At 38.2% G+C, this 20754-nt stretch overlaps 1 protein-coding gene across 2 annotated transcripts in view; it reads left to right on the top strand.

Annotated features, from left to right (window-relative positions):
• The first annotated feature begins 2164 nt into the window (after positions 1 to 2164).
• Positions 2165 to 20754, top strand: part of HEPACAM2 (HEPACAM family member 2) — a 44223-nt gene continuing 25633 nt past the window's right edge. Inside the window, exons 1-4 of one of the 2 annotated variants that reach the window (XM_090049643.1) lie at positions 2165 to 2296; positions 6664 to 7014; positions 8512 to 8796; positions 14164 to 14460. In XM_090049643.1, coding sequence (XP_089905769.1) covers positions 2254 to 2296; positions 6664 to 7014; positions 8512 to 8796; positions 14164 to 14460 — 976 coding nt within the window. In that variant the 5' untranslated portion in view covers positions 2165 to 2253. Of the gene's footprint in view, positions 2333 to 6663; positions 7015 to 8511; positions 8797 to 14163; positions 14461 to 20754 lie in introns of both variants that reach the window. The other variant, XM_090049642.1, reaches the window with a different exon arrangement.

Consider the following 20754-nt stretch of genomic DNA (forward strand, 5'->3'; position numbering starts at 1 on the left):
CTGCCAATAAAAATGTTGCCTTGTACACACAATTCTTACTGCGAAGAGGTGAGAGAATGGATCACTGAGAGCAGAGAGTACCCCCAGTATTGAGTGCACTAGAGAAGCTGATCAGATACTACCATGATAAGGGGCAGATGAAAATCGTCATAGTACAGAACAGAGAGATGGAGAGACAGGAGTTTCCAGTTAGAATTATTGTTTCCCTTGTCCCTCCTGTCTCATGTGCTAACAGTTATGTGCGTTCCTGGTGCTCTGTTTATTTGTGAAAAAGTGTATTGTCTCGTCAAGCACTGAGTGGATCCCGATGTATTTTATCAAGTGCTGCTTTACTTAGGCCAGGGCTGTCCAGTTGCTAAGAGGCCAGGGGCCACATGCCTATAGACCACACCAGTGCAAGCCATGGACCCCACTGTGGGTGCCCGCCACCACTGCACCATGCCCTCCACCACTGCTGCACCTAATACCTGCACTCCCCGCAAACAACCCCTGCACCATGTGCATACCCTCTACCCCCACTTCTGTATCATGCACCTGTGCAGCCACCAGTTGAACAGCTTAGATAAAGATATATGCAGGCAAATTTGCACCTCCAGATAGGACCAGCTTGTTGAATTGTCATTTGTTCTGAAACTGCTTCTGAACAGAAGATAAGGGTAGAGTAATAGTAGAGCACTAGAGTAACCAAGAAGTAAAGCAATGATCTGGGAGTTCTACTTCAGGCCACAAGGCACCCAGATAAACAGAGTCCTTTACACTAGGAATTCCCAAAGCCTTATAACTAAAGGGCCATTTCAAAGGGCAGTCCCTGGCGGCAGGCCACATCAAAGGGGCTCCCAGGCCACGTTTTGAGATCCCCTGCTATAAATCATAATCCTCAGTAGTGGAGAGTATTACAAAAACTACTGCAACCTTTGTGTGGGCACAGCATGTGTCCTTCACCTGTTGACCCATGTAAGATAATGACTCCAGGGCTCCTGTCTCCTCCATGGTGTTGCTATCATGAAGCAGTCCTTTTCTTTCCTGAGCTTGATACTGAGGTGCTGACCAAGTCCTGAAGGTTCGGAGTGCACTAAACTCCTTTTAACTTCAATGGGAGCTGAGAATGCTTATTCCTTCCAGAAGTTCCAGCACCTTGAGGAATGAGCTTTCTGAGCACAAGGCTGGGAATACCCCCAAACTCAGTACAGAAGAAAAATTATATGGGTTGGCAACCATTTCCTCCCACAAAAGACAGGGCACAATCTAACCTAACAGTTGTGAGCTGTGCTTGTGGCTGCCTCGGTACCACATAATTAAACCTTAATAAAATAGATAAACCACCTCTAGATGCAAATATTTGCTATCGAACATTATTGCACATGAAGGGATGGAAAGATTGACTGGTTTGCTGATGACTAACTAGTCTTGCATACTGAATGACAGCCTTAAATAAAAACAAGCTTGTAAATGAGTATTAATTTAAAGCACAGTCAATTAACACAGAATAAACAGACTAGTAGCTAAGCTGCCAGCCTGGGTAAGATTTCTACCTTAGGTTGAGGAGTTTTTGTCTACACTTGTGGATACCCCTGCAAAACACATCCGTGACTCAGAAAGAAACAACTCTGAGGTAAAAAAGATTATCCCTCAAAAAACATTACTTTTAAATATTTAAAAGAAAAATCTAAAAAAAAAATTGCTGTAGAGAAACAACTGCATATGAAAAGTGTATACAATATATCTGTTACACTGATATCTGGTCTCAATTTTTCTTTACCTTTTTGGCAAAGATATGTCTAACACTTTATACAATACATATACGGATCCTAACATTGGAAGAGGATGATATTTCTACCTATTAGGATCCTATTTGAAGTTAAAGTAACTATTTAGCAGATCACTGGTGTTTCACTGTATAACTATTTAACAATATACCACCTCAATACCTGTATAAGTTTTCCATGGTGTACGTACATTTATTTCTCTTGATGCAGTGAAATTCATGCCCTGTACCCTGTTTATCACACTTTGGACCACATTTGCTAGGAATAAACTAGGGAAAGATTATGATAAAGTCACAGGCAATGAAGATGTTGAGTACTAATCTAACAGGTGTTCCCACTCCCTGTGTCCTTTGTATACGCATATTCAAATCACACAAGGCTAGCGGCAGGATAGGGTCTGTTAACTCACTGCTGATTTCCCTAGCAAATAAGCCAGCAGCTGCTGGACCAAGCACTGGCTTAGCCCAGAGAAGAAGGTGTTATTTGTATGGGACACGATGCTTTCATGGAGCCCTTTAGCAACTCATTTTGTGAGTTACAGTGCAAAATATATTTTCTGCTTTTAGGTAAGAGAGGTGATGTAGTATTATTCCTGTTTGTTTTCACCGGGGACAAGTGATTTATTGATATGTAGACAAGGTTCTTTGAATATGTATATTTTTAAATGTTAAAGATTTTTTTTAATTGTTGCATCCTTTTAAAAAAAAAAGCCTACATGTGTTTAACCTAGTAGTATGCTTTTTCAGTAGGAAAGCAGAAAGTTTGTCAGCTATTGTATAATATTTATTATATATGATTTTTTAAGTAAAACATCATCATTGAATGTGTTATATGTTTGTAACGTTTAGCCTGACAGTTGTTGTTGTTTATCCAAAACTATCTTCTGAAAGTGAATTTAGTTTGTTTGACAATATAGTATAATCTTTCAGTTTCCCAAAATAATGTTTGGTTGAGAAGATGCAAAAGTAATAAGGTACTATTTAAACATGTTGTTTTGGTATACAATCTTGATAAGGGTATCCGTAAAGAAAAATATAATTTTCGTGCCCAGGTTACTTGAGGAAAATAATTTACAAAAAAACCAAATGGTTCAAGGAAATAATCTCATTTTGGCACTGCTACATTTACTGGGTGAAAGGACAAGTTTAATCTGGCGAGGCTTTTTTTAATAGTCACTATCATTATGATTTTATATTTTGAAAAGAAGAAGAATACAGATTTTATAAAAGTTTAAGTTTCCAACTAACTCCTACCACAGACTCTGACCTGGTCATTTAATAGAGCAGAGACTGCTTTCCTGCTCATAATACTTTCTCTTTGGTACGCAGGGTACTTAGGTGCCACTATTATAAGCATACATTTGTCATCCATGTATTTGACAAAAAAGAATGCCCCAGGTACTTTTTTAGAAAGCTGCTGCAATGTTAGATACAATTCTCTTTACCTCTCTAATGTTATTTCTAAAACTTTTTAGAATCAAGGTTTGTTTTATTTAGTTATTTATTTAAGGAATCTGTAACATTGTAAATGTTTCTTTCTATAACATAAATTTAAGTGATATTGGCTTTACATTTCTTTCCTCTGCTTGAAGAACTTAATTTACTGTAAATTATTTTACTAAATTTGGAGTTCAAGTCCTTTGTGAAGGGGAATTTTATCTGACATTTGCAGTTTTACATCAGTAGAGCTTGCAATTCCCAAAAAAAATACATTAATAAGGATTTTTAGTAACACTGAATATTTTAAATTAACTAAAAAAAAACAAATACTTCTTGCCTGCTATATGTGTATAACATTTTTGTTGAAGCTTTCACTAAAGCCCTATAGTAAGTCTAATGTTATTTCTGTATTTGGTTTCTAAATCATTATATTTAAATGCTAAGATATACATGAAGAAGTCATGCCAACATACACTTTCAGATACAGACCATTATAAACTTTTTCATGTGTGAATTGCTTTCTATTACTATAACACTCTAATTTTGTGATCAAAGGCATGGTCCAAATCCCACTAAAGTCAATAAAAGTCTTTCCATTACCTTCAGTGTCCTTTTGTCAGATGTATAAATAAAGCAAACATCTACAGAAATGTTGTTCCATTAAGGATAGCAAAATTTGGGCCTCTGGACACAGTAGATAAGCAATATGTCTGAACTCTAGGACTTATAAAAACTATGGTGCTTTCCCCCTTGTGTAGGCATTTACATCTGTGAAAAAAATAGTGTCAAATACCACCATTCTGATTTTTGCCCACCTTTATACAGGATAGTAAACAGTTTAGAATAGAATCCTATTTTTTCTAGGATAATAAAAAGGATGTGTGCTTTAAACTTCAGGGAATAATGAAACCTCACTAAGCAGGTTTCAGTTTATGCAGTAAACACAAAATATGATGTCATAGTTTTTATTTAAACTAAAGCGGCAGACTTTGTTTAATATAAATAGTAGCTCTGTTGTGCTTGCTAATACTCAGAAGAGTGATATGGAAGCAAAACATAGATCACTTTGAGTTCCAGATGGAGGTCACTTTGGTAAAACCCAGAAAGTTTATAGTCAATATAGAAAAACTAGCTTTATAGAGTCTATGTCACTGGCAAGAAATTTAGCAAGTTATACATAGACGTATGTTTAGATTTTGATTATTCTTAATTACTGCATGAGATAACATGATGTGAAAAGGGGAATTTCCTGAACAATTGTCTTTAAAATTGATTTCATTATATATTCTGAGAGGTTCGTGTAAGTATCTTGACATGGATATACTTAATGGGGTGAAAATAAATTAAACCTAGTGCTCTCTAGTTTTATTTTTCATTTTGAAAAATGGTTGATTAAGTTAGGCTTGCAAGTGCATGTTTAGGTATATATAAAACAAGTAGCCTGATTTTTTGAAATGCTGAATACTAAGCATTCCTATCAAATCTTATGGGATATATAGGACACTCAGCATTTTGGAACTCAGGCAACTTAATGTAAATGTGAATTTAGAAGCCTAATTTTAGGCATCCTTTTCATTTTATTAAAATTTGACCAAGTTTACATTGGTAGGGACTATAACTCCTATCCTAGATGTACCTGAAGTAACATGTATATATATGAAAGTTTCAGAAAATAACAGTAGTTTCAAAAGAAAACCACTTTGTGTGTAATGATCATTTACTGGGCCACATTGCTTCCCTACATAGTCATAAATAATGGGCGTCTGATGCTGCCATCATCAGCGTTCCCTGCTGCTATCAATTTTCCCCATTATGTCACAGACATATAGCATGGGATACTGTTTAGCTGTTATATTCTGAAACACCTCACACTTTACGTATTTCATCAATAAAATATGCTACTGGGTTACTGCCACTATTATTGTGAACAGTAGTATATTATCCTGTGATTCACTTATTGTAGACACGGATAAAATGTTAGGGACTCAAGTCCAGTTGGCTTCTAACAGAATTTAAGTTTTGGGTTACTCATGTGCTTCCGAAAACTTTCCAGGATAGTGTTAACCAAAACATCAGACAAAATTGGTCTTGAAACCGTATTTCACATGATATTTGCTTGCTGGCAATATTATTAAGAATTAAGTGAAAGTCTACTCCATCAACTTGAGTTCATCAAAGCATTTAATTGCTTCTTCAATATAAGTGATTCTGTTAGAAGTTTAAATGTTTGGACTTGTCTTCATCAAAACTCTGATGAAGACTTTTATTCAGGAACCCAAAGTCAACCAACATAACTCTTAAAAAAATCATTTTTTTAAAAAACTCCCTTATCTAAAAACAACTTCTCCAATACTCACTTCCCTATACCCATAGAGATGTTCCCACACATTGATTAAACCTGATCATATCATCAGAGCATGATCTGAGAAAACAGGGAAGTTTGCACTGAGCCTGTTAAAGCCCCATCCCAACAGACTACTGCCCTGCAGCTCATTGTCCTGAAAGGGGAAATAATGTTACTTCCTTTATCTCTCCTGTTCTGTGCTCAACTGGCTCTAAATGTTCCCAGACAGTAATATTTAGATCCCTTTTTCTCCACAAATTACTATGGACACGTTAAATATGGCTTTTAACCTCTCAATTTATCTTTGTTTCATTGGTAGTGGTCCTGGTGTGACAAAACCAAGCATTTTTTCTTTGCTCTACATTAAAGAAACTTTGTGGCTTAGTTGTGTTGGTGGTCTCTGCACTGATGCTCCTTTTCTAGGCATTAATTCATCCCTTACATATTACTTTTAACTGTGGTCATACCTTTGATGTTCTTTTTCCTATTTTCTGCCAGATACCCATTGGAAAAAATATTTATAGCAGATGCTATTTTTTATAGATGCTACCATGCTGATATACCATATTATTAGTCTCTGAAAGCTAGAGAAGCTCATAAATTAGCTGATATAATAACAAAGGATGATGGGTTATATTGTCTGGTCCTTACCTATTCATTTTCAGATTTTCACCATGGTGGGGAGGGTGTTGTTTTTGAGACCAAGCTTGTTGTAAAAGGAATTTGATGTTAGTAGCATTAGCTGGACTTCGTCGAAACACCTCCATCCTTACTTATTTCATGAAATAATTTGTTTAGGAATTGTTATTTTACTTACTCTACAGAGCATCAAGATTAAACAGCAACAACACAATCTTCCAATGCCTCTTTTGATTCTTGTTAAACTTCTGAAAAACATTCTACCCCAGGAATAGACATATATTTAGTTTCAGGAAAAATGGAGTAGTTTTCAAATAAAACTTGGTCCAACTCCAGTAAAATCACTAGCTGTCTTTCCATGGGAGCAGGGTCAGCGCTATTAGAAAGAAGTTTAATTATGGCAATAATTTCTCCATTAGAAGTTCCATTTAGAATGTGCTGTTTCCAGTTTCACCTACTTTCTACTTGTATGCAGGTATTTGTTCTGCACTGAAGTTGACAGTACCCTCACATACTATCCAGGGCATTGAAGGGAAGCCACTCAATCTTGCTGTTGACTACAATTTCAACATCACAGCTTCAGAAATCCAAATAATATGGCTGTTCGAAGGACCTCCAACTACACTTAAATATTTACTTAGCTCTGTAAATCAGTCAGTAGTTCCAGATTTGGAATATCAGCAAAAGTTTACCCTCATACCACCAAATGCATCTTTGATGATCAATCCTCTACATATTAGCGATGAAGGCAATTACATCGTAAAAGTCAATGTTCGTGGAAATGAGACAATAGCAGCCAGTCAAAAAATTCAAGTAGCTGTTGATGGTAAGTAAATAAAATACTGTTTTCCCCCCCGTGTTGCAAACAAAACTGCAAAATTAGTGAAGAACTATTCACCTGGAATCCCCTACAGGTTTGTACAATTCAATCTGACTGTGCCTGGACAAATCAACTGACAGAGAAGTCATGTTATGCTTATTTTCTAGAACTGTAGGAGTTAAGCATGACAACAGTTTATTACTAAACAAACTAAAAATACTGATTGTTACCTTATTCATCTTAAGTAAATCTAACTGGGTTTGTATAGACACCGTATCACTAATGTGAAATTGGATGAACCACAGTGATCTTAGGAAGTGATCTGTTTTCATACAGCTTGATTCTGCCACCCTTATTTGCCTTGAGGCTGCAATAACTTTAACATAAAATTTTTTCTTCTAGTTGGGACCCTCTCTTTGAGGTGAATTTTAGAGGCAGATGCCTATTCAGGATTCTATACTGCAAAGGAGCTAGAGATTGGGTCCATATAACCTGAAAGCCATCTTTGAAGACAAACCTTGAAGAGCAAAATATGGCTCTAAGTGTAGGGCCTTGTGAGCTAGGCTTCCTTTTTCCTACCTATCAATAGGTACAAAAAGATATGGGTCTATTCTCCTATTAGTGCCAGTACTAGTAGCTACTAGTTTTAGTAGCTTCCATTAATGTCGGTGAAAGTTATTCATATATATGGAAAAAACACGTGTATATCTGATTATTTCTTTTTTCCCCCCAAGAGAAAATAACACAAATCTGTCTTGATCTGACTGCAGGTGATGAACAGTCCCAGAATGAGGGGTGGGAGGAAGTAAAAGAGCACTAAAGAGGGCACCTCTTGCAAAGGTCTCTTCACCAACTGGTCAGTAAGATGGCCATGGGAGATTGGCTCTTCATCTCCTCTTCATTAATTTAGATTTTGATCTGGGTATCTGGAATCTGGCTTTTTGTGATTGCCAAAGGGCCAGCTTCCAGACTAAAAAGGGAATCCGGTAAACCCTTTTATTTACAGGAGAGGGGGAGATCTGAAGTCTTTGCATACCATAATCCCCCTTGTGGTACCTTTTGTTCCTGTCATGGTGTAAAGGGGGAAGCATTCATGAGCATGAGTTGAATCCTGTTGGTAGGCTGAGGATGGGCTATCTCAAGTTATGGGTGACAAGGTGGGAGCCCTCTTAAATGTCTAAGCTTAATAAAGTTGTGACTTGTTGCTTAAAACCATCCCTGTGACTGCTATTACTTTCATGTCCTAATCAAAAACATATTTGCCCTCCAATCTTTATGTCATATTCTCAGTTAATATAAATCTTCCTAGCTCTGTTACCATGACTGAAAGTATGTCTGCTGGCACCAGGTGATGTTTTGAACTTTTAAGAATGTAAAAACTGAAGTGTAAACACTTTCTAAAAAAAGGTAAATGTAATTTCTTTCACCTGGGCAGTAAAGGAGATCTACTGATATTCTAAATGGCAACTCTTGTTTATAACCCTTCATGTCTCTATCTTACAGTTCCTGTCACAGAGCCAATTGTACATACCCAACCTTCTTCAGGGGCAGTGGAGTATGTGGGGAACATTACACTAACATGTACTGTGAGAAAAGGGACAAGGGTAGCTTACCAGTGGATGAAAAATGGGAAACCTATCCATGCCAGCCCTAGTTACACCTTTTCCTCAAACAATGACACACTTTTGATTGTTCCTGTTGTGAAAGAAGACATTGGAAATTATAGTTGTTTGGCAACCAACCCTGTCAGTGTGATGGAAAGTGAGATAATTACACCAATTATATATTGTGAGTATATTAAATATTCATGAATACTTTTGTCTAACTGAGCTTTCTAGAGAGACAACTGCTAACTGCAGAATAGGAAGAAAGCACTTAATTTGTGTTTATATGATGGTTTCCACTCAAAGCAGACTAGACTAATAAGCCAGCTGTACTGCTCCATAATAATTTAATAAAGAACCTAGTAAACGTTATGGAGCTGTTAAAGATTAGCTTCAGCTGCAGAATTCAGGTCTGAATTTCAAACACCTCAAAATGAAAAGGCCATCAAACTTGGGCAGGGTGGGTGCCAGTAGAATTGTGCAGTACATGAGGAACTGGATAAAAGGGAGGAATCAGTGAGTAGTGCTAAAAAGAGAAATATAAGGCTGGAAGGAATTAATTAAAGGAATTTCTCCAAGATAGGTCTCAGGACTGATCTTGCTTATTATTTGTATTAGTCGCCTTAGCACAAGAAGTAGATATGTTCTTAAGAAACTGGCCAAGAATACCAAGTTAGGAGGTATCATCAACATGAAGGAGGATCAGGATGCTGTACAGAAATAATTGAATAACCTTGCAGACTGGAGCAATACAAATGGCATGAAATTCACCACTACAAGATGTAAGGTTATGCAGTTAGGACATAATACCAAGAATTTCTGCTATAAGATACTTACCAGTTTGAAAAGACTGAGGAGGAAGAAACTAGGTGTGCTACTTGATTACATGATGGCTGTGAACCACCAGTGTGTTGCAGACATGAAAAAGGTAAATGCAATCCTAGGATAAAGGCCTAGATTAGACCAGTAAGAATATGAAAAAAATGATGACAATGTTAAGCAGATTATGCAGTTCATTGGATAATGGCAAAGCCTTAACTGATAAAGGACACTGATATGAAAGCAGTAATCTGCTTAAAATAAAACGAACAATTTGTCTAAACTGTCTCCAAGTCAGTATATTTATTCACAGATGAAAAATGCTTTATTGATTTTTGAGGTGTTGGAGGTAAGGATTTTCATTATCACCATACCAGTGTTACAAAGATTCCCTCCAAAAGCTAATATTGCTCTAGATTAGTAGTTCCCAACCATTTCTTTATGCGCCTCGCTGCTGGGAGCAGAGTGTAGTGACGGCGGCAGACCAGGAGCGTGGGAGCTCCTGGCAGGAGGCACAGCTCATCTTTTCTGTGCAGCACCACTGGCATTGACCCTGCAACCCTAATTTGGGTCACAACCTGGGGTTGGGAACCACTGCTCTAGATATTGGATTAGATGACTTCCTGAGGCCCCCTTTGCTTAGTTTTCTGTGATTCTGTATACATTGCATTTTCTTTATGCCATATCTGACTTTCTGATCCAGTATTTTTAATGACATGCAGAGGTGAATTTTATATCCATTCTTCATTGTCAGCCACCCTACTGAGCTAAGAGCCAGTTCTGCCCAGTGAAGAGTATATTAATAGCAAACATGGATAAAGGGACTTTTAGCTGGCCTTTTTAAAATGAGAGTTATAAAAATAGTATGTAGGAGCTGAGCAGAAAGTTGTGTTTCTACCCACAACAAGCAGAGGACCTATAACAGCTCTAAAGTGAAAGGACCAGTTCTAGCAGTTTATTAATTTTCTATGGTGAGGAAGTAACCAACTGGCTTTCCTAAGGAAACAGGTTTTCAAAGGCAGTATGTGCACTGCTGCACTTGTATATCCTTGATTTGGATATTTTTTTTAGGAACAAAAAAGTTTAGATCAAGGGCCACACATGTATGAATTCATTGTACATGCTGCTTTTCTAGCCTTAATAAGAAATGAATATGAAAGATGAACAGAAAGATGACAAAATAAAATGTTACAGCAAAGTTGAAACCCACAATAACCTGACAACCTTCTTGCAGTATAGTAACATGGGATACGTATCTCATATGTTGCTTCCATACTGATTTATATATCAGTCCTTGACAAATTCTGATAGATGACAACTGTATTTAGTTTCAGCATCTACACAGTAACCGCTAAAGAATATATTGGCATTGGTAACCACAATGAGAAGGAAGTAGCCATTATATCCAGGTCCTATATTATTCATGGAAACAAGTGGATTATTCTATGGATATCTTTTCAAGTTCAGATGGCATTTCTCTGCATGCTGGTCTATGCTTCAGAATTAAGTATTGTACTGCCTCTTGCCTGATTTAAAGCTGATCAAAAATTAAAACCAATTCTTCTTGTAAACCTTTAAAATATCAAAGTTACCTTAATATCAAAATGTTTGATACTGGCTTTTTTTTTAATATTTGGGGGTTTATGTTTCTCAAAGGCATAAGGGAAAAATTAACAAACTACCTGTCAAAATATTTTATTTACCAAAAATTGTAATATATTTTGCCATATTTGCGTAAACCTTTAGGCAGAGGCCAAGAAAGAACAGTACTTGTTCTTTCCATGTTCTTATTAGGTTTAGTAGTCTTACCACCTCCATTAAATTTTCAAGTCAGTTTAATCATACTAGCCTCTGCCACAGTTTACAGGATTTTTTGTCTTTTAGCTACCACTTGTCAATAATAATCTAGTACAGGCTTCAGGGTCAGTACGCACCATATGCCAGTGCTGCAGGGAGTTTCTGTAAGTGATAAAAAAGGTCACTCACAGTAAATATCTACCATCTGCTCAGAAACTACATGGATAACAGTCTCATGATGATAGGAGCAATCTGAAATATTCCCACACAGCAGTAAATTGTTACTCAGAATAGGTGATTTATTATGTTACACGTCATTTGCTAAACAGGCTTTGCTGAAGCAAGAGATTCATTTCTGCCAGGAATGATACTAAAATTGAAGATAAGAATTCAGTGAACCAGGGAAGGAATTATTTTAAATCAAAAACTTCATTCGTTCAGTCAATGTTACATGTGAATATTATTCTATTTGTCTATTAATTCTAAAAATAATGCATCTCACAGTGCTTAACAAGTAAACACCTAATTCAGAAAAATCATTACAAGAAAGAGAGAGAACCGATAAGTCTGCTTGCATGGCTGCTGTAGCAGAAGCTGCTGCACTCATTGAGAGATAAACATAATGGAACACATTGGGCACATCTACATGTTGCCTTACGTCACTTATGTCGCCGTGCTGCATGCTACGGTGACATAGCAGTCATGTGAGTCTACACGTGATCAGCAGCTACATTGCCATAGCAGCACACTCTTCCATTTTAGTACACCGCTATGGCAACATAGCGGGAGAATCTAACCATGTGCCACACGCACAGTGCAGTATGAGCAGTTACTGAGCTGTACTGCTGAAATGTTCCTTTTGCAAGTACTAAAGCATGGTGATGTGTATACACACCCATTTAGTCCTAAAGAGAAGTTGCCAGTTCATCTGCATCTAAGAAACCATGTCTGGAATACAGATTAAAATAGCCTTAAATGAAATCATAAATCTGCTCCTGTTGTCACTTTTCCATAGTACTACACTGCATATTACATTCTTATGACACTGCATATCAAGTTTGGATTCATACACTAGCCTGCACTGTATTGTAATGTAAACAGACTTCCTAGGAACTGAAAACGGTGGAAACAATGTAGAAATAGCAAGCTCAGAACCTGGCATAGAAGAGCTTCATTTTTTGTCCTAGTGTCACCTAATAGGTGAAGTTGGAGCACCACTGATGCAGTTCAAAGTGAGTTTTTCTTGTACTTTCCAAGTAAGAAACTGTTGTTGATTAGAATGGGAGAGAGAGAATCCTTCCCCTAATACTAAGTATAATGGAAAGAGAGCCAAATAATCTTGTATTGTGGCATCAAGATAAGGCTGAAAGTGGGCCATCTCGATTCATGGTATTTCTTTCATTCTTTGGTGGGTGTACACCAATGTAACTTATTTAAATACTTCCTCAAACAGGAAATTATAAAATGCTAGTTTTACATTGCTTATAGTTTCTTTGCCTGTGTGTTCCTCAGAGATAAGTCAATCTCATAAGAACACCATAAATCAAAATGTCTGAGACATTTTCCTGTTAAGTGATGAAAAAAAGGAAGTCAGAAATATGCCAAAAGTGTAGCTAATCTTACAGAAATTTCAGCTTCACAAATTGCTGCTCATTTCTTGGTTATTTTTATGTTATCGCTTCCAAAGAGGCACACTAAAAATAGATATGTTGTTTGCTTATACTTGCTAATATGGACATATCAGATTATTAATTCAGCAGTCTTTCTGTTATAGCATAACGTAAGAGTAATTTAGCAGTAGCTTGGTAGAATAATAGAGAGAAGGTTCATTAGTGAAAATATGTCTGACATCTGCTTTGAATACTGCTTTGTGGCTCAGCACCTGTCACTATTTGGGTGATGAACATTAGTTTCTTATCTGAACCTTATGATATTTGATAAACAATGTGGTGATAATCTGGTTTCTGTACACTAAGAAGCTGCTCCAAGAGAGGCAAGTTTCTATTACTGCATCCTCTATTATATTTCTTATAGTTAATTGCTTATAAAGCAAGATTTTATTCTTACATTTAAAAAACTAAGAGAAGTAATAATGGTCTCACATGATCTAGCTAAAACAGCAGTTGAAATATTTTTATCATAATCCAATACATTTGGTTTTCTTTACTGTGCAGATGTGGGACAACACCATAAAATATTGGGCTGCTAGACTTTTTGACTAACAGATATATTGTAGCTGGACAACTCTCTTTTACCTAAGCCTTTTCTAGTTAGGGCCAAACATGGGTTTGCCATTGAAGGACATGTTGAAATCCTGAAATGTAGTAAAAAGAGGGAAAGGTTAAAGTTTTCTTTGAAGTTCATTTATGAAAAACAAATTGTCTGAGGGTATGGAAGACACACCCTGCTATGTCTTACAAAGGGTAGGATAGTTTCATAAGTAAATATTATATAACAAGTATTACAATAAATGTTTACATAGGTATATGTCAATGCCAATTTAATGATCTTTACAAGTAAACAGAAATAGATTATCCCAGTAACCTTTGTATTTAAGGATAAAGGGTCAAATGTACTCCATTGCAGAGAATGAAAAGAAGGCATATGGTTTCAATACACCATTCTTCTTACACTGCTTCAGTTCTACGTAAGCTTCTTTTGAGAGAAAAAAAGTACGCAGGCATTTTGGCCTTATGCTGTTTCTCTGCACGTGGTTGAAATTCACCTTAGCAAATCAATGTCAAGTGGTCATGTTGTGAGCTAAGACCATTACATGTCAAACTGAACGAATCTGAGGCCTTTGAAATCAAAATTATTGAACCTAATGGCAGCAATTTGAAAGGCAAAGTCTGGCTCTTAAAAAAATTAAATAAAAAATCTAGGTAAACTTTTATTTTCTCCATTATAATAATTTTTCTTGTTCATATTGATACAGATGGGCCTTATGGACTTACAGTTAATTCAGATAAAGGCCTGAAAGTCGGAGAGGTGTTTACGATTGATGTAGGAGAAGATATTCTTTTTGATTGCTCAGCAGATTCCAATCCACCAAATACTTACTCATGGATTCAAAGGGCTGATAATGCCACCTTTGTTATCAAATATGGCCCCCATCTGGAAATTCCATCGGGTAAAGTGACCCAGAGGACAATAGATTATATGTGCTGCGCTTACAATAACGTGACTGGGAAACGAGATGAAACTCATTTTACAGTGATAATTACTTCTGTGGGTAAGTACATTGACTATATAAAATGCCAAATCCAAGATGAATATAGCATATAAATGTAGCGTTCACATCAGGGTAACAAATCAACTGGACTGCTAGTTAATGAATAGCTAATACACCATCCTGATGTGCATTGAAATTCCTTCTTTTTAGAAATACTTGAGAAGCTGAAATCTTAGCATTAATCAGGTAGAAGGGATTTTGCTATTTATTTCAATATATCATATAATGCACAAGATTATCATATAATGCACTTGAGTCCATATCCTTTAAGGCAGTGGTTTTTAAACTATGTTCTGTGGAACCCTGGGGACCCATGATAGGTCATCAGGGGTTCTGCCAAAAGACATTGTGGGTAATGGTAGAGCAGGCCAGGAGGCAGTGCTCCACCATAGCTGGGTTGGGTTGCCTGACCCCTATCAGTCTTCAGGATAGGGGTAAGAGGTCCAGAGCAGAAGTGGTACAAAGGTTTCAGTGACTTTAGAAGTTTAGAAAACACTGCTTTACGGTCTTAAGAAACCTAATTCCCAGTGAAGGAGGATCTGGGCCTTTGCCCCCTGAGCAAAGACACAACATTGCTTGCCAGCACTACCTTGCAATAACCAATTAATGAAGAATTGAATTTTTTTGCCTTCTCCGAATTTTCTGTAAGAATAGAAAAAACAATGATGGGAGAAAGAGGATTATAATTACAATGAACCCTGAACTGGGACCTCAAACTGAATATCTATGGATGGCACCCAGACTCTGTTCAAAGACACATTCTCTCTCTATCTCTCTCTCTTTAATCATGAATTGTAAGTGCTGTAGAGGCAGAGTGGCCATCAAACATTATGAACAAGTGGTGCAATTATGACTAGAATGACCAGGAAAAATGGGCTACACTTAAAAAAAAAAAAACCCTCAGCACTTTAAACTCTGTACAGTCCCATGCTGAGCCCAGCACATACCAGTAGAGCCAGCATGTTAGTTGGACCCAGCTTGCCTGATGTCTGTATAGATCAAGTGCTTTAGTGAGGGGTTTTGGCACTTTTATGTAATAGATAATTGAATCAATTTTAGAGAAAAGCACCAAAAAGCCCTGCTGAAGCACCTGATCTGTACAGAAGCTGTAAAGTTGGGCTGAAGTAACACGCTGCTTCTTCCTGTAAAGTACGGTTTGGTTTGGTTTTTAAAATCTGCAAGCCTCCTTAAAATTTGCTGTTGGAATGAGGGTATTAATTTTGTGTGTGCTGATTACCATCTTTGCAGTGCTAAAAAACTGATGGTTTCAATGGTTTCTGAAGACACCTGAGAGCCAGAAAGTACACAGAAACCGCTATAAGTGATTGGAAGCTGGTTCAAATCTGTAAGACAACAGAAGTTCAGTGCACATGAGCTGCTTTCAAAATGGCCAAAACCAGTTTAAGTTAACCTTGATGGATGTGGTATCAGACTAACTGATTTAGGTTAAATCAGTTTATTGAACTTCTGTCTCAGATCCTCTCCAGATTCAAGTTAGCCCCCCATCATCCCAGGATGCTTTGCACCTCCCCTGTAACCCCTCCCCACCCCCCCTCAGATTGGGTAGGCTAGCCTTGGCCCAAGCTGTCTGCTCCAACTGAGCAGGGAGGCAGCTTCTGGTGTGGGCCAGTGCAGACATGTTGCTGCATTTCCAGAATTAAAAGTGAATGCCTGTTCACTAGCTTATCAGTTCAGTCTACACAGCTTAACCTAACCTGTGAAGAGTGAATTGATTCAGCCTTGGGATTCTGACTGCCTGTACTTACTTAGCCATGCAGATGTAATTTTTCTTTCAGGTGGTCGTATGCAAGTTTTTTGCAAGGTACATAGAAATTCATCTTTACTTTCAGTTTATGACAGATTTATATCCTGTCCTACATTATGCCAAAACTAAAAAAACACAAAGAAATTCTTTCAGAAAATTTCCAGAAAAAAAAGCAGGTTTTTGCTGCAGTTTAATGTTTCTCTCTAATGTCACTTTATGACTAATTAGAAAAACATATTGTATGAGTAGTTAATAACTTTTTAACTAATTACTAAAGATCAATATTTTTTTCAGATAATGTGGTCAGGTTATTAACGTACAATACAATGTGAGACTGTTGCCTTTTAGAAAGTTTAACAACCCTGTTTTGCTTGTACAGGACAAAGAACTCAGACATTTATAATTAAGATAAACAAGGGCAGCAGGTGCCTATTGTTCAGATGGATTTAATGCAATCATCACAAATGAAGGCTCCATGGTTTCAAACAGCCCACAAGGAAAATAAGTTAAAATGTTACCATAAAGGTTTAAAAATAAAAACCTTGTAATGACTTAAAAGGGAAAATGAAAACAGAGCTATTATATTCCATTAGAAATAGAAATGACATTTTTCCTGTTAGTGAAAGAAAACCCTAACACCTGAAATGCATAGTGAATGCTCTTACTATAATAAGCAACCATTTTGAGATGTTTTTGAAACATGAACAGTCCATATGATTCATATTTTATGTTTAGTTGTACCTAAAACATTAAAAATAAATGTGTATATTTCCCGATTTAAAATGTATTATTAAATTACTTCATACATTTTTAAAAAGACAATCTAGAGGCAGTGTATTCCATTTTTTAAATAGAAGCTATCTAGATTTTCCTATACTATACAATTTTCCTATTTCAAAAGATTCATTTGTCTAATACCAGCCATCATTCTCCATTCCTTAATTCAGGTAAAACTCCTATTAACATCAATGAAAATTTTGTTTTAGTGCAGGACTGAAGTTTAGATATAAGAATACCCAATGAATTTGATGCACAGGATCTCACTCAGAAGTTTCTACTCAGGCTAAGCTCCTACAGGGATCAATGGGAGTTGTGATGGATTAAGGTCTAAGCAAGTACTTTGGCTGGTATGGCTGTGGCCCTCCTATCCCATTTTTCAAGGTAGTGAGTCTGGGCAAAGACTTTCACAGCCCTAAACAATGAGCTTATGGGTTTCAGAAAACCTTATCCAGCTTGTCTGTACCAAGTGCCAAAATTCAGCCATATGATGCTATACATATATGTCCAGTTAGGATCGGGAAAGCTAAAAAAGAAAACAGTTATAAACAGTTCAGCAATTCCACTATGCTGCTCTCCCTTTAGCCAAGGCAAGTTGGGGCATGGGCACAGAACTAACTTGTTGTCAGGCAGTAGCATTTAAAAAAGGTAGACGAGCAAGGGCACTAGCCCTGGGTACTGACTTACTGTTCATGCACCTGGCTGCTCTGCTAGGTAGTTTCAGCCTCATGCAGCAACACAGCAGCCAAATGTATGGACATCATAGCAGCTACAGGCAGCAGCTCTTTGGCTCTCAGAACCCCCACAAGATGCGGGGGTTTTGTCCAGGATGCAAAACCTGTTAGTTATGCTTCTGCTATGGGGTCAAATGGTAAGGGGGCTTATAGTTTGTCAGCTACTCTTGTGATAACTACCATATTTACTCACATACCACATACACCTTTTCCCCAAAACTCAGCTTTCCAAAACGGGTACATGCGTTAAGCAAGGAAGCCAATTTTTCTTTACTGAAATAGGAGCAACCATGGAGACACTGCTGTAAGATGACTGCCAGCCTCAGGAAGGGACAAGACAGTTCACCCTTCAGGGTCAGAGCTACGGTCGGCATTCAGCCATGACAGGAAACATCTTTTTCATTTCATTCTGCCTTCCCAAAATAAGGTGTGTGTCTTATCTGAGGTCAGTAGCAATGGTACTCTTATTCCAGAGTAAATGAAGCCTAATATATAACAGGGAAAGCAAGGTTAAACTACCATAGTTTGCATTTTATCTACTTCATAGTAAGAAGTACAAAGGCAGTTACTGTGCAGCAACTGACACACTGGAAATGTCGGCACTGGATTTATGACCCAAATACCTTGTTCCAGGACAACCCAAAACCCTCAGACCAACCATGATCTCTCCATTTGAGAATAGGTGAATTTACTGATACACAGTGATAGCAGATAAAAATAATGCAAACAATTCTATATCTACCAGTTCTAGAGCTGTCATCAGAATCAAGGTATGTCTGGCCAGTGCATGAGCTTCTCCCTTAAGATCTCTCTTGAATGTCAGATGTCAGTAGCCTGGAGGTCAGATGCCAAGACCCTGCCCACCCCCAGCCCCCCAGTGGGGTGGCTGAGATGGGCTGGTGGTATGCCCTCTGCCAAGGTGGTCTCGGGTTCCCCTATCAGGGACCCTTTGCTGCTCTGAAATTCCTCTTTTTGTATTCTTTCTTCCACTCTGATGACTATTCATTCCTGGGCATCATGGATTGGTTTCCCTGCGGTGGTCATACTGTCCATGTTATGTCCTGTCAGCATATTCCTTTGTGTCACAAACCCATCACATGCACACATGAACTGGTGCCATTGCTGCAAAGTCCCTTATCTATGCTATGGAACCGTGTGGTACATGTCTTCAATTTCCCAGCCTGTGTGTCTGCTTGTGGTGTGCCTGTGTCAGACACAGTGGGTCTTGAAGGAAACTTTGTCACAAACAGGCTTTTAGAAATCAGTTAACCCCTGCCATTTCTCCTAGACCATTGTTCTAATGCAATATCTACTTTACCTACAGACCAATTCCCAAAAGTAAACCTCTAAGAACAATTTTCAAGCCATCAATACACTCCATGAAGATCTTACACTTTCACATCATAAATGGAGCATAATCAAGGAAATTATCTAGAACACCCATGAGATTTGTGGGGAGGACCTCCACCAGTTGTCCTGGGAAAAATATGATGGCATTCATGATCAGGGGCTCCAATGGGCCGGACACTGTGATGAACCCTTAATCATTGTCCAAATGTCACCCATACCCCTCTGACTCAGTATTTTGCCTCAGTATTCCCTAATTCACCAACCGAGTTTTAGCCAGTAAAGTTTAAACAGGCCTCCCATACTGCGGCCAGGGAATATACAGCCCAAGGAGCCTATTAAACCTTTTAATCAGCATTCCAGGCAGCATCCCAGTCATCAATCAGTGCCTCATCTGATTGTCAAGATAGCTGTTTAAACCAGAGAAAAATTCCATGGTCAGAATCTTTTTGGACCCAACATGTTCCCAGAAATTTTATACCTCATGTACAATGGACACTGCTTTCCTTGTCATCCCAAATAGATGCTTGGTGCTATCATAACACTACCAATGCCCCCCATTGTGCAAGAGCCTATAGAAATTCCAAGGGTCAGGCCCTTCCTGTGCAAATGGCATGCTTGGTTTCCGTCGGGATCCCACCATTCTACTCCTTGTTCTAAATCTTTGCACAAATTCTGGGAATTAACAAAACTACATTGCATTACTATTCCTACTATAAAAAGCCTACAATACATATCAAAAAGTTCTGCTTTACATTTCATAGTGTAGCACAGTCAGTATCACAACCACTTACAGCAATAGCCAAACACAATTACTATGCACACTTTTCTCTGCATACCAAGCAAACTGGTGCTTTAGTGGTGGTCCACATCCCGCAAAACAGAAAGACAAAAAGGGAGGAGCCCAACCCTCTTTAGGTTAGTTCAAGTCATGGAATTACTTTTGACACTATGCCTGGCTTTTGCCAATGGGCCCTGGCCCTTGCCATCCAGGCCTCCATCCTTTTTTTAGTGGCATGGTACATCATCTTATCTTCTACTTGCCAAACTTAAGGATGCAGTACAGGTCTCAGCTGTCCATCCATTTATCTGTTAGCACTCCAGGCTGGAGCTCATCCAGACAGTCCCCTCTTAGCTCTTTGCAGGAGCTGCTTCTTCAGCAGTCCTTTCTTCTCAAAGTGCAAATGCCTGGGTTGCCTTCTCAAAGCCACACATCTTCTCTCCTTAACCCTCACCAAGGGTTTTCCTGTCAGATCCCTCTAGCCTAGCCTTTTCCCATCAAAGGGTGACCTCCAAGGCAGTGGGAGTTAGGGTTTTCAGGCACCCTTTCCCTGGGGTGGCAACATGTGGCATTTTGTAGAGATGACCCCCTTCCTACCACGTGTAACTCCACCACATTCATCAGTCAGACCTTTCATCAGATCTCCCTCTTTCTCTCTTGGCTCCACTCTGAGCCTCTGGACCCACCTGGTCTCACTCTCTCCTGGCCACTTCTGGACCACAAGATATTGACTCTGACTCACATATCTTCCAGCCTGAGAGTCCCTGGCTTTCCCTGTTTTCATGACCTTTGGCTGGGCCCTGTTCTTCAGCCTCTACTCTCAGTCCCTCTCTGGACTCTCTCATAAGACCCATTTTTTTCTGTGGCTCAGGCTATCTCTTTCTACTCTA

This window comes from Crocodylus siamensis, chromosome 5 (assembly GCF_052110815.1).
Source record: "Crocodylus siamensis isolate JL-2025a chromosome 5, ASM5211081v1, whole genome shotgun sequence".
NCBI lineage: Eukaryota > Metazoa > Chordata > Crocodylia > Crocodylidae > Crocodylus > Crocodylus siamensis.